Genomic DNA, 12359 nt, shown 5'->3' on the forward strand with positions numbered 1-12359 from the left:
TGGCCATAGTAATAATGGTAAAATTGCATACAGATGATTTATGTCAAGTAAAATCTGTAAAAATCTCTTTCTCTCCCTAGGTGCTCTCAGTACCCCATAGGCGACTTGTCTGCTGCAGCCGACTCTTTGAAGTAGCTGATGTAAACAAGGCTCAAAAACAGGCTGCCCATCAGAGGGAGGTCTTTCTTTTCAATGACCTCATTGTGGTGAGAGATTTTTATGGCCATATAACAACTGTAATTATTTTTTGTCTTGACTTTGTAGTATGTTGTTGTTTGTATGTTGAACTGATCCCAAAGGCCTGCAGTAACTAGTATTTATGAGATACTAACCTTCAGAGACAGTTCTTCATAAAACCAGGTTTTTGCTTTCATTTACATTTATTCATTTAGCAGACACTTTTATCCAAAGCGACTTACATATGCCATTTATATTACAAGGACCATTGCCCCCAGACCATGTTCAAGGGCACAATGGTGAAAGCCAGAAATGTAACCCTCTGGAATCTTCAATATTAAAAGCCCATCTGTTTAAAAGAATAGGCCAAAATCACACCTGAATACTGTGACTGATTAGTTTCGTCATACAGGAAATGCCTTGAAGCTGTCATTACAAATAAAGGTTTTTTCACAAAGTATTTAAGAAATTCCAGTAGGTGTATTCAATACTTTTTTCCTGTGTCATTACACTTTATTACACATAACTCTACTTATGGACTTGAATGTTTAGATTTTTTATATGGGTGTAAATAAGTTTTAATTGCATATATAAGTTTCAATGCAAAGTGTAGACAGACTTGTTTTGACTATTATATGTCAGCTTCAGTGTCAGTGTGTGACGATCAAGATGGTGGCGCGGACGCATCGCAACGCCCTGTGTCTCTCCGGATTTTGCAAATTAGTGGTAATATGCTTGTTTATTTCAAATATTTTCGGTAAAACGCTGGTTACGTATGTAACCGTGGTTCTACGACTAGTGGAAGACCGCCAGATGGCGCAGTTTAGACTGTGTGTGAAATCCCTTGCACGTAGCCGCATCTCTTACCGAGAACTTATACCAAAGTTGTCACCTCGTGACGTATGGCGTGACGTTAACTATATATATATATATATATATATATATATATTGCTGTGTACACGCCATTCATTGCCTGGAGCTTTTCTCACCAGAATCAGAGGCCCAAGTGACTTATACATCTGGCGGTCTTCCACCAGTCGTAGAACCATGGTTACATACGTAACCAGCGTTCTACTTCCTTGCCTCCAGACCGCCAGATGGGGCAGTTTAGACTGTGTGGAAGACTTGTCAAGTGTCCAAGCTGTCACGAGGGCCCAAACACATGTACAGTGTCACTATTCACATGGCATAGGGCGGGGGTGGGCAAACTGCGGCCCGCGGGCCGGATCCGGCCCGCCAAGCACTTTCATCCGGCCCGCCGAACATTTCATTTGGTTATCAGGCTGCTCCCTATTTTTTTCCTGCGATAGAGACGACGTTGGTTAGCTTTACTGCAAACTGCTTTTCACTCTCCTTAGAGAACATTATGTCAATGTCAAAACATCATGTTAAATAGAGATAACATCATGTTAAACTAAGTTAACTCTTAGTTATCTCCTTTGCAGCAGATCTAACGTGAACATTATGCGATCCATTTAATTGGGAACGCGTCTGCACTCACGAGAGGAGAGAGAGCCGCAGGTTCCAGCTGGCTTGTCATTGTTGATAATTGATATCTCCTTCTTATAAGAAAGTTTTAAAAGGAAATCATGAAGGCAACAGTAGTTCCCACTACTGACCATTTAAAAACTGTGAGAGAGCCCAGCTGTAGGTACACTAGCCATAGCGAAGCAGGCAGAAGATCATTGAGAAATAAACGTGAATTAAAGCGACTGTCTTAAAGCGACAGTGCACAATTTATACATTTGTTAAACAGCATAAAATTAGCAGCATTTTTAAGCAATTCATATTTTAAAACAAATACGTTTCATACTAAATTATAGGCTATTAAAAATGTATTTTTTTATGTGTGTGTCGTGGGGGGGGGGGGGTTGTTGTGCGGCCCGCCAGCCAGTTTTCAAAACCCAATGTGGCCCATGAGCCAAAAGGTTTGCCCACCCCTGGCATAGGGCAAAGAACAATAAAAACAAGGAATAATTCTTTTTTTTTTTTTTTTTGTAATTTTACATTTTATGCATTTTTTTTATTTTTTTTTATTATTATTATTATTATTATTATTGTCAACAGGCGGAGACAAGGCTCACGCACACTCACAAACCTGACCCGCTGTTATCCACAGCAGAGGTCGCACGACGGCGTCCATGTCGCGGCATCCGGAGTCGCACGCCATTTTGTTTGTGACTTATGTGTTTATTTCGTAGTGGCTGCCCATAGCCATATTTGTTATGTAAATATCTTTTTTTTTATTTTGATGAACTCTACTTTTTTGCACTAGGATACCTCAAACACCCTGGTGGTGGTTTAATAAACTGCAAAACGGAATTTTGCAGTTTATTGCCTCTTTGTGCCAACCCTTAAGACCATCAACATATTACATTTTAACAATGGTTCATACTGAATATCCATATTTATTCTGTTTTTCTCATAATATCGTAAAACCAATTACCAACCCTTTCGTTAGAAAATTCTAAAACAACACTGTTTTTTAAAGGAACCATATGTAAGATTGTGGCCAAAACTGGTACTGCAATCAATTTGAAATGACTCTAGAGCGTTGTATCCCCTCCCCGCTGAGGTTGGCAACCCGGATGCCGAAACACTACTGACTTTGTGATTAGTAGATAGGTGGAGGGTGGCGCATCAGGCCAAAACACAACATGACATGACAAAACACAACATCAACATCAGTTGAGGGCTGCAACTTCACTTTTTAAATGACAATATCCTGTCCGGACTACTGTTGTCAGTGATATAAGTATTTGAAATGAACATGATTTCTTAATGTCTAGTGACATATCAAGGCCCTTTTATGATTAATTGAAATACATTTCTTGCATACGGTTCCTTTAATACTTCAAAATATCATTTGACAAATGAACCTTACATTTTTCAGTAGCCATAGGAGTGTAGAGTTGAACAAAATCTAGTTTGGTTCTTACCAGAGTTTAGTGCTGGTCTGCTGGCTCATCAACTGTTAGACCGAGAATTCTCGTCGCAAATCAAAATTCCACTGGAGCTCCAAGCGGATTTGTACACGCAGCCTTACAACACAGCTCTTCCAGTCATGGTAACATGTAATTTTTGGTACATAGCTAATTTAGATACACTTATGGTAAGGGTTCTTGCGTTTCTTTAGGAATCTGCCGTCTTGGTTTGTATAGAAATGAATATTAAGTGACACATACAAGGATACAAGGAAGTTTATTGTCACATGCATATAGTTACTGGAAGTAAGAAATGCAGTGAAATTATGTCTGGTGTCAGCCTATTTGTGCATTAATGGGGGGGGGGGGTAAAGAGTGCAGTAGAAGAGGGGTTTAGTAGATTAAGTGGCAAGGGCTGCATAAAAAAGGTGGTGGAGGATTGGGATTGGGTGGGGGGCACCAACAAGGAGCACCCAAGAGCAACAGGGGCAAGGAAAAACTCCCTTACCAAGGAAGAAACCTTGGGCAGATCCACGGGGCTAACCCAACTGCCAGGGGTCTTGGTGTGTGTGTTGGGGGGATGACAGGGGAGATGGGATAGTGTGCTGTGTATGTGGGGAGAGGGCAGTGTGCAATATGTGTGTTGGGGAAGCTTCCTCATGAGACAATGTGCTGTGTATTGGGGGGGGGGGGGGGGGGGGGGGCAGTGTGCTGTAAGTATGTTGGGGATGTGTGTTGGAGAAGCTTCCTGATGAAATAATGTGCTGTGTATGTAGGGGGGGGGGGGGGGGGGGGGCAGGGACTTACTATTGCAAGCAGAGTACTGTATGATGTATGTGAGTGATGACAGTGAAGATGTGTGTGTGGGCGGGAGGGGAGTGGAGCAGTGACTGTGTGTGTAGTGTGTAGGTGGGGGCAGTGTGCTGTAAGTATGTAGAGGATGTGTGTTGGAGAAGATCCTGAAGACAATGTGCTGTGTATGTAGGGGGGGGGGGGGGGCAGTGTGCAGCAAGTATGTAGAGGAGGCTTACTGTAGCAAGCAGTGTGTTGTATGTATGTGAAGTGATGACAGTGATGATGTAAGTGTGTGTGTGGGGGTTGGGGGGGGGGGGGGGGGCAGAAAGGCTAGGCAATCAAGGACATGGGTAGATGGAGGAGAAATCAAAAATAATAAATAAAAGTTCTATGGAGATGTGCAAAAGTTGGAGAAAGTCAGATATGTGTGTGTGTGTGTGTTTTGTCGTGTGATGAAATAAGAAAATAAATAAAAAGTCTGTAGCATAGGGAGAGGGATGTAAAAGTGCTAAAAGTCTTGTAGGTGTGTGTGTGTGTGGGGGGGGGGGGGGGGGGGTCATGAGTGCTGAGTAGTGAATGAGTGCAAAGTCAGTATAGTGTGAGTTCAGAGTTGGGAAATGTTTGAGAGTGCTGAGGAGTGAATGTGTGCAAAGTCAGTATAGTGTGAGTTCAGAGTTCGGATGGCCTGGGGATAAAAACTTCTCCTGAGTCTCTCAGTTCTGGCTTTGTGACCACATAGGCGTCTTCTTGATTTCAGCGGTAGGAATAATCCATTGTTAGGATGAGAAGAGTCCTTCAGAATCTTTTGGGCTCTTAGGAGTACTCTTCTGGAATAGATATCTTGTAGAGCAGGGAGTTGAGTTCTTATAGTACGTTCAGCTGAGCGCACTACTCTCTGCAGAGTACTACAATCTCTAACTGTGGAGTTCCCATACCAGGTGATGATGCTACCAGTTAGAACACTCTCAACCGCTGAAGTGTAGAAGGCCTTCATGATGGATGTAGAAACTTTGAATTTCCTTAGCTGACGAAGGAAGTAGAGTCGTTGTCTGGACTTTTTCAGAACATATTGAGTGTTAACAGTCCATGTTAAGTCTTCAGTAATGTGGACACCAAGGTATTTAAAACTTGTGACTCTCTCTACAGGTTGCCCGCTGATCATTAGTGGGGTGTAACTGTAGTTCTGCTGCTGCCTTCTGTAATCCACTACCATTTCCTTGGTTTTATTGATATTCAGTGTCAAGCTGTTAGATTGACACCACTGTGCCACCTCATCAACCTGATCCAAGTACAGCTGTTCATTGTTGTTACTTATCAGGCCCAAGATCACTGTGTCATCTGCAAACTTGATGATGGAGGTATGACTACTGTTGGCTTTGCAGTCATGTGTGTATACACGTAAGATGTCGGAAATACGGGACGGTTGGTAATAGTGGTGATGTTCCTATTCTGTTAATACACTGCATATATCTATATTATTCTTACTACTATTATATTGTTACTGCTACTACATTGCACATATCTGTACATGTTGTACATTGTATCACATATCCATATTTATTCTGCTCTTTAAAGTAACTGCTAATACACTGCACATATTTATTTCTAATTTGTATTACTTTAAACCTCCTTCTGTAAACCAACTGCATACTACTGTCTACACTGCACTATATTTTCACTTTTTAAATGACAATATCCTGGCCGGACTACTGTTGTCAGTTATATAAGTATTTAAAATGAACGTGATTTCTTAATGTCTAGTGACATATCAGGGCCATTTTATGATTAATTGAAATACATTTCTTACATACGGTTTCTTTAAGTATTCAGAGGAAGGTATGCTAAACGCTAGAATGATGGCCTCGGCCAGTCAATGGGAGAGACTTTGTTTTTTGATAGCACATGGCCGACTGCCTGATCCCCGTAGCAGATGAACAGCTGTTGTCTTGTCCAGGGGGTGTGTTTGGTTGGTGCAGGAGCGGTGTGCCCAGTTTGTGTAGCCACATCTCCTCCTGCTGAACATCAGGGTGAAAAGCAGGTAGCTCAATGACGCCTAAGTGCTGATGTCAGCAGTAGGGATTTGGATGACGGACGATTTTATACTCAAAATGCACGCAAGCAGGATTCGCTGATAGGGCTAGCAGGTCACTCACTCGCTTGACCGCTGTCAGGGCGAGTGGCAGAGTGTGAGAGACAGCCTTAGGAGCTCAATATTGTCTAGGGCAAGACTATCTTCAGTGAGATCCAGTTACAGAAAATTTCTAAAAATCATTTCCTATCCTTAGTCATATTGTTGTGTTGTGCTAATTTCTCCTACCAGATCCTGAAGCTGTGTCCAAAGAAGAAGAGTCCTGCAGCCTACTCCTTTTGCAAAGCCATGGGACTGTTGGGCATGCAGTTCCACCTGTTTGAGAATGAGCGTAAGAATAATGCAAATTCTTCACACTTGTCACACTTCATCATTAAAAAAGGAGGGCTTGAGTCTGAGAACGGAATCTCCCACTGATAACGGGAACACATGCACAGTGTTGCACATGTGGTAAAGCAAATGGTTAGGTGTGATCAAGGGCTAAGTGGACAGAGCCAGGCTGAAATTAATGAGTGAAAGATTTGGTTAAAGCCGACCAACAGCTTTGTCGAACAATGCCTTTAAAAACGAATGGATCCGACATAGAATAGGATAGAATAGTCTCATAGAGAGAATTTTTAAATATCCCATTGTTGCCATTTCTGTATGTAAAAGTAAACAATGTGAGCCGACTTTACTTTGACATAGAGAAGTTGCCCCCAAAGGCTTTGTTACATGCTTTTCAGTTGTAAATGCATATTCCGGTGTTACTCAAAAAAGCACAGATTAAGTATAGTATAAGTATATATACTTTTTTGATCCCGTGAGGGAAATTTGGTCTCTGCATTTAACCCAATCGGTGAATTAGTGAAACACAAACAGCACACAGTGAACACACAGTGAGGTGAAGCACACACTAATCCCGGCGCAGTGAGCTGCCTGCTACAATGGCGGCGCTCGGGGAGCAGTGAGGGGTTAGGTGCCTTGCTCAAGGGCACTTCAGCCGCGGCCCACTGGTCGGGGCTCGAACCGGCAACCCTCCGGTTACAAGTCCAGAGTGCTAACCAGTGGGCCACGGCTGCCCTATAATTAATGTTGTTTTGGTCCCAAATGTAAATTTGCACTTGTAAAGGTTGTTTCCCTTTAATAGCTTTCTCTTGAGTTTATGATAACGCAGGTGATGGCAGTAAAACGGGGGAATATTTATTAGAGTTAAGTTCAATTAAAGGCTCTTAGGGGAAAAAAAGTTGTTTTCAGGCTGGATTTGCAGGATTTTGTTCATCTGAATTAAAATATTTCAGATGGAATCCCTACGGGCTACTCTGTGGTGATGCCAAAGAATGATGGTAAGCTTTGGAGTTTGTCTGTGATAACTATGATACTATTTGACTTTAACTAGATTGAAATGTTCTATATGGTGCAATTGGAGCACCAAGAGCCTTGGCGGAATTCAACAGGTGACTGAAAGACTGTTTAGCTTAGCATTGTATTCAGCGAGGAAATTAGTACAAGTTAGGAATAATGTTCTTTAAAGGCCCTCGTGTAAGAAATTCTCCCATGGTTAGGAGTTATATAGCAACCAACGTCTCAAGCGCTGCCTCGTTAAAAACTACGGGGAGCTGTCACACATCAAAACTGGCCTGGTTCTGGACTCCTAGGCACGTCAAAGCATAAACCTCTCTCTGAATAAGCAATAACAACATATTAATAACATTTTGTGTACTATATTATTGCCATTGCTTGTGTGTGATGCCAATGAAACACTCTTTCGGACACGGAATAAATAGTTTCATTTTGCCTGTTAACCGAGCTAGCTAGCACAGTAAACAGAAAGTGAATGGGAACGGCTAGTTATGTTCGCTAGCTAGGTAGCAGCTAAGGACTTTGGTTAAACTTGTATGTTGTTGCAAACTAACTTGAAATAACACACATTCAGCAACTTTGTGGTAGTCTACTAGTTCTAGCAAAGCTATGTTAAGTTAGTTTGTCAACTGTCTCTAAGTCTAGAAACTAGAGATCAAGTGAGACGGTGTCACGTACAAAGTTATGTTTCTCTTTATTTATTTTGTTGGAAAATATAATTTTAATGTCAAATTGTTAGGAAGACATATGACTTGTAGAATGTATGTCCCTTGCTGGCCACTGTTATTTTAAAATGGTGCACATACATGGTGAGTCGACACTGCGCTATGTTGATGTAAATGAGGATTTCTAAGCCAATAGGTATGCTTCGATTTGGTGGTTGTGGTAATTAAACATGAATGGGGCCACATTTATGAATGGGAAATGTTGATTTTGTTAACAAACAACTGAAAACGTTACACAAGGGACCTTTACATAAAATAGCTATGAATTTGGGAATTTCATCATATATAATTTCAGAAATCTCTGTACGCAAAGGACAGGGCTGAAAAACAATAATAATAGATGGCCATGAACTTTGGGTCTGTAATTGAAAGTCTCTGCATGGTTGATGTATGCCGTGTGAAAACCAAGGAATAGTGCAGATGAGGACTTGGAAAAAAGTCTTACTTTCCTTATCAAGATCATGATTCTTCTGTCGGGTTGTAAAACCAGTCTGACCCAGAATCACTACACCTGCGGCTTATTCCATCAACATCACTAATGAAAGTGGTGCGAAATAGCATGGCTGAAACTAACATAGACTTTCACTTGAGGCTCAAGCCTTTAACTCAAGTTATGCCACCCATACATCTTACATTTAAAGATAAGTAATAGAGTTTTTAAGCCTAGACTATGATAGACTATGATTTTGCAACAACTAGGGATCTTGCAGGGTCACTATTTACATGACTGCAACTAGATATCAACAGGAACTCAAACAATAGCCAACTCATATCAAAGTCATACTTTTTTATGTTGTTCATGCCACTTTTTGTATGAGCCACGACTAAAAGACTTACAATACTAGAAAAAGATTGACTCGGACTGACTTAAAACCGCTCAGATTGGCACTAAACAATCTAGTTGACGGGAGCGCGCCATGACTCCAGTAAAACACTTATGATTTCATTCTGACTTTGGAAATTGCCGACTGTGAAATCACTTGAAAATCGTATGGTGTAAGGCTGGAATTAGCTGCATCTTGCCTTCATTTATTCAAGTAAGGCTTAAATAGGCGGGTCAATATATGACAAAAAACACCTAACCCCCAAAAAAAATTATACAAAAGGTTTTCAAGTGATTATGATACCTTTGGATGTACTTAATAACATATTAAAAATCTAGTAAAATCCGACCCCAGTAAAGGGGTAATTTTCAAGATAGAAGCTAATTTTGGCTATATCTGAAGCATTATTCAGCCTAGGAAAGTATTTTTGGTGTTTGGTGTTGATTTAGAGGTCACTGAATTATATACGTCACACTAAAGTATCGGTTAATCATTTTCCAAGACTTGCAGTGATTGACCTCTTGCCAGGAGTTTGACTGATCGTCAATCTGACCAGTCAGATGGGGCCTGTATGATGCCCCTTTATTATGCACAATTTTGTCCAAAACAGTAATCGACATGAGTTTAAAAAAAAATGCATGCAAACTAAACTAAATTTAATTCGCAATAATGTCACGTTTTTACATGGCATAGGCCTATATGCAGTTGTTTGATTGCACGCATGTTTGCATTTTGCAAGGTCTATTTTCTTACGTCTGTCTGTCCCGCCTTCAACACTTTTACATATTGCCTTCAGCGCTGTGCAGCCTCAGGTCAGCTCACTTCACTTGATCAGTTCTTGGCGAACGGTAGTGTCACACGAAGTTAGCTAAACTGCTAGAATGAGCAACAAAAAACAAGCATCTTTAGCAGGTCACTGGCCAGAGTGTTTGAGTTGCGAGAGCCGCTGCAGAGATTTCTTACAGAAAAAAAGTCACTGTTAGCTGCACTTTTTAGTGATGAGGACTGGGTGTCAAAACTCGCTTACCTGTGTGACATATTCGGATTGCTTAATGACCTCAACCTGTCACTCCAGGGAAGAATGACGACTGTCTTTAAACTGGCAGATAAAGTCGCTGCATTTAAAGCCAAGCTTGATTTGTAGGGACGACAAGTGGACCAGGGTGTATTTCATATGTTCCAAAAAGTAGTGGGGGTTTTGGGAGAGACTGAGGCAGGGCCCTTTCTCTCGCAGCTGGTGCGCGATCACCTTGTTGCGCTCTCAAATGAGTTTGAGCGTTACTTCCCATCCTTCAAAGATCCACGGCAAACCAATGAGTGGGTCCGCAACCCATTTGTCAATATCCCGAATAGTCCTAACTTGTCAGCGCAGGAGGAAGAGCAGTTGATCGAAATTGCAAATGACGGTGGTCTTAAGAGTATGTATAAGGAAACCTCTCTGGCAGGTTTTTGGATCAAAACCAAAGCAGAATATCCCGAGATAGCCGTAAAAGCGCTGAAAACGTTTCCCACCACGTATCTATGCGAGGCCGGGTTTTCGACAATGACTGCAACTAGACAAATTGCGCAATCGACTGGACATTTCAAACACACTGAGGGTGTCACTGTCTTCCATCACCCCCAGATGGAAGCTTCTTGTTGCAGGGAAACAAGCAGGGCTCCCACTGATTATATTCGTAATGCACGTTTAGTTCCCATGTTTTGTTCCTATATTTTGTTAAGCATGTTCACACTTATAGATGTAGCTTCAAGTTGTTCAATATTCATAGTTCATATTGTTCAATTTTCACTTCTTCAAGTTCACGTTTTTCACAAGAGATCGTTACCTTCACTGTTCATACATACTGTAAAATGGAGCTAGTTCTTTTCAAGTAATGCATGCACAACACATATGGAACATGGATTAAGTAGATAGTGTTAAGAGATCTATAACGTCTTCCAGAGCTGCGTTCAGCATACAGAAAGTGGACTGATGGAAGGTCACAACCAGTGATGTTGGAGGCTTTGGCGACAACTCCCTCTAATTTCCTCTTGGTGCGACTGTCAGAGCTCCCATACCAGACGGTGATTGAAGATGTGATGATGCTTTAAATGATGGCTTTGTAGAAGAGCAGCAAAAGGGTTTTGTTGACATTAAACTTTTTCTGTTGTCTTAGGAAATAAAGTCTCTGATTCGCCTTTTTGATAAGGTGGGTGGTGTTAATGTCCCATTTCAAATTATGGCTGATATGTGAGCCAAGAAATTTAAAGGAGTCAGTCAAAGTTATAGGCTGTTCACCTATAATAGACAGGGCTTTGGTGTTAGGCCACCTTCTCATGTCCACAACCATTTCTTTGTTTTTTGAGGCGTTAAGATGGAGCTTATTTTCAGTACACCAGTCCGTAGCCCATTTCACCTCCTTGTGATGAGGCCTATGATGGTGGTGTCATCTGCATACTTCAATACTTTGACAGAGTGATGGTGAGATCTCATGTCATTAGTGTAGATGGAGAACAGAAGAGGAGATAACACACAGCCTTGTGGTGCTCCAGTGTTGAGGGTCAGAGGGCATGATGTTGTATTGTTAACCTTGACTGATTGAATTATATTCCTCAGGAAGTCCAGTATCCAGTGACACAGAGCCTTATGTTCCTGTCTTCCTCCACACTATGCATAAAACATACTCTATTCTGTAAAGGCAAATCTAGGGAAAGCTGATACATTTGGCAAACAGATTAAACACCCTAAACTATGTATTTTCTAAAAGCATATACCCTCTTGATGAGATACAGTGGGCAGAGCTTCAACTTGGCCAGCTTCACTCGCGGTCCGCGTGCGGGATCACGCGGTATCACGCGACTTTAATTTGTATTTTTCCAGTGACGCTGCGACGACGCTGCAACAACCCAAACAACCGGTAGATGTCTCAAGTGAGCAGGGTGTCTCGTAAAAAGAAATGGAGCCTGGAAAACCCTACACAGACTTCATTTATTTATTTACCCTATCAGACTTCTTTATTTAAGAACATGCAGGGCACCAAAAACATCTTGCTCGTAAAAAAATCATCATACCGCACATTGTGGCGGGTCTGTTATTTAACCTACTTACTGTAGGCTGCGCAAACCACAGGCCTTTATTTTGGGCAAGCCTGCATTCGAGGCAGGCCTTCTGTTGAAGAATTTTATATAAAGCCTGCGCTAACAGTAATCCTCCTGCCCCCGATACCACAGCTGTGGATAGTGTGGAATGTTCAAGTAATAACACAATCCAATGTGTGTCTCAATTGTCCCCCGCTGACCACCTCACACATTTCTCTAGATTTTGCAATGACCTTACATGACACAATGCCATAAAATGCCAGTTTTTAGGACACAGAATAATGTTTGTAATGATACCAACAGTATCAACAGTTCAACAGTAACATAAGTGTAATGAGCTATTCATTGTCGAAGGGGCATGGTGAAGTGAAATTCTTACTTTGGAAAACAAACATTTGCCTATATC

General features: G+C 41.5%; 1 protein-coding gene across 3 annotated transcripts in view; it reads left to right on the top strand.

The window, feature by feature from the left end:
• Positions 1-12359, top strand: part of iqsec3a (IQ motif and Sec7 domain ArfGEF 3a) — a 137350-nt gene that overhangs the window by 103496 nt on the left and 21495 nt on the right. For 2 of the 3 annotated variants that reach the window (XM_042077935.1, XM_042077937.1), the window contains exons 9-11: positions 81-206; positions 6217-6316; positions 7266-7310. In XM_042077935.1, the coding sequence (XP_041933869.1) occupies positions 81-206; positions 6217-6316; positions 7266-7310 (271 nt within the window). The remainder of the gene's footprint in view (positions 1-80; positions 207-6216; positions 6317-7265; positions 7311-12359) is intronic. The other variant, XM_042077936.1, reaches the window with a different exon arrangement.

Source organism: Alosa sapidissima, chromosome 22 (genome assembly GCF_018492685.1).
Source record: "Alosa sapidissima isolate fAloSap1 chromosome 22, fAloSap1.pri, whole genome shotgun sequence".
Taxonomy (NCBI): Eukaryota; Metazoa; Chordata; class Actinopteri; order Clupeiformes; family Clupeidae; genus Alosa; species Alosa sapidissima.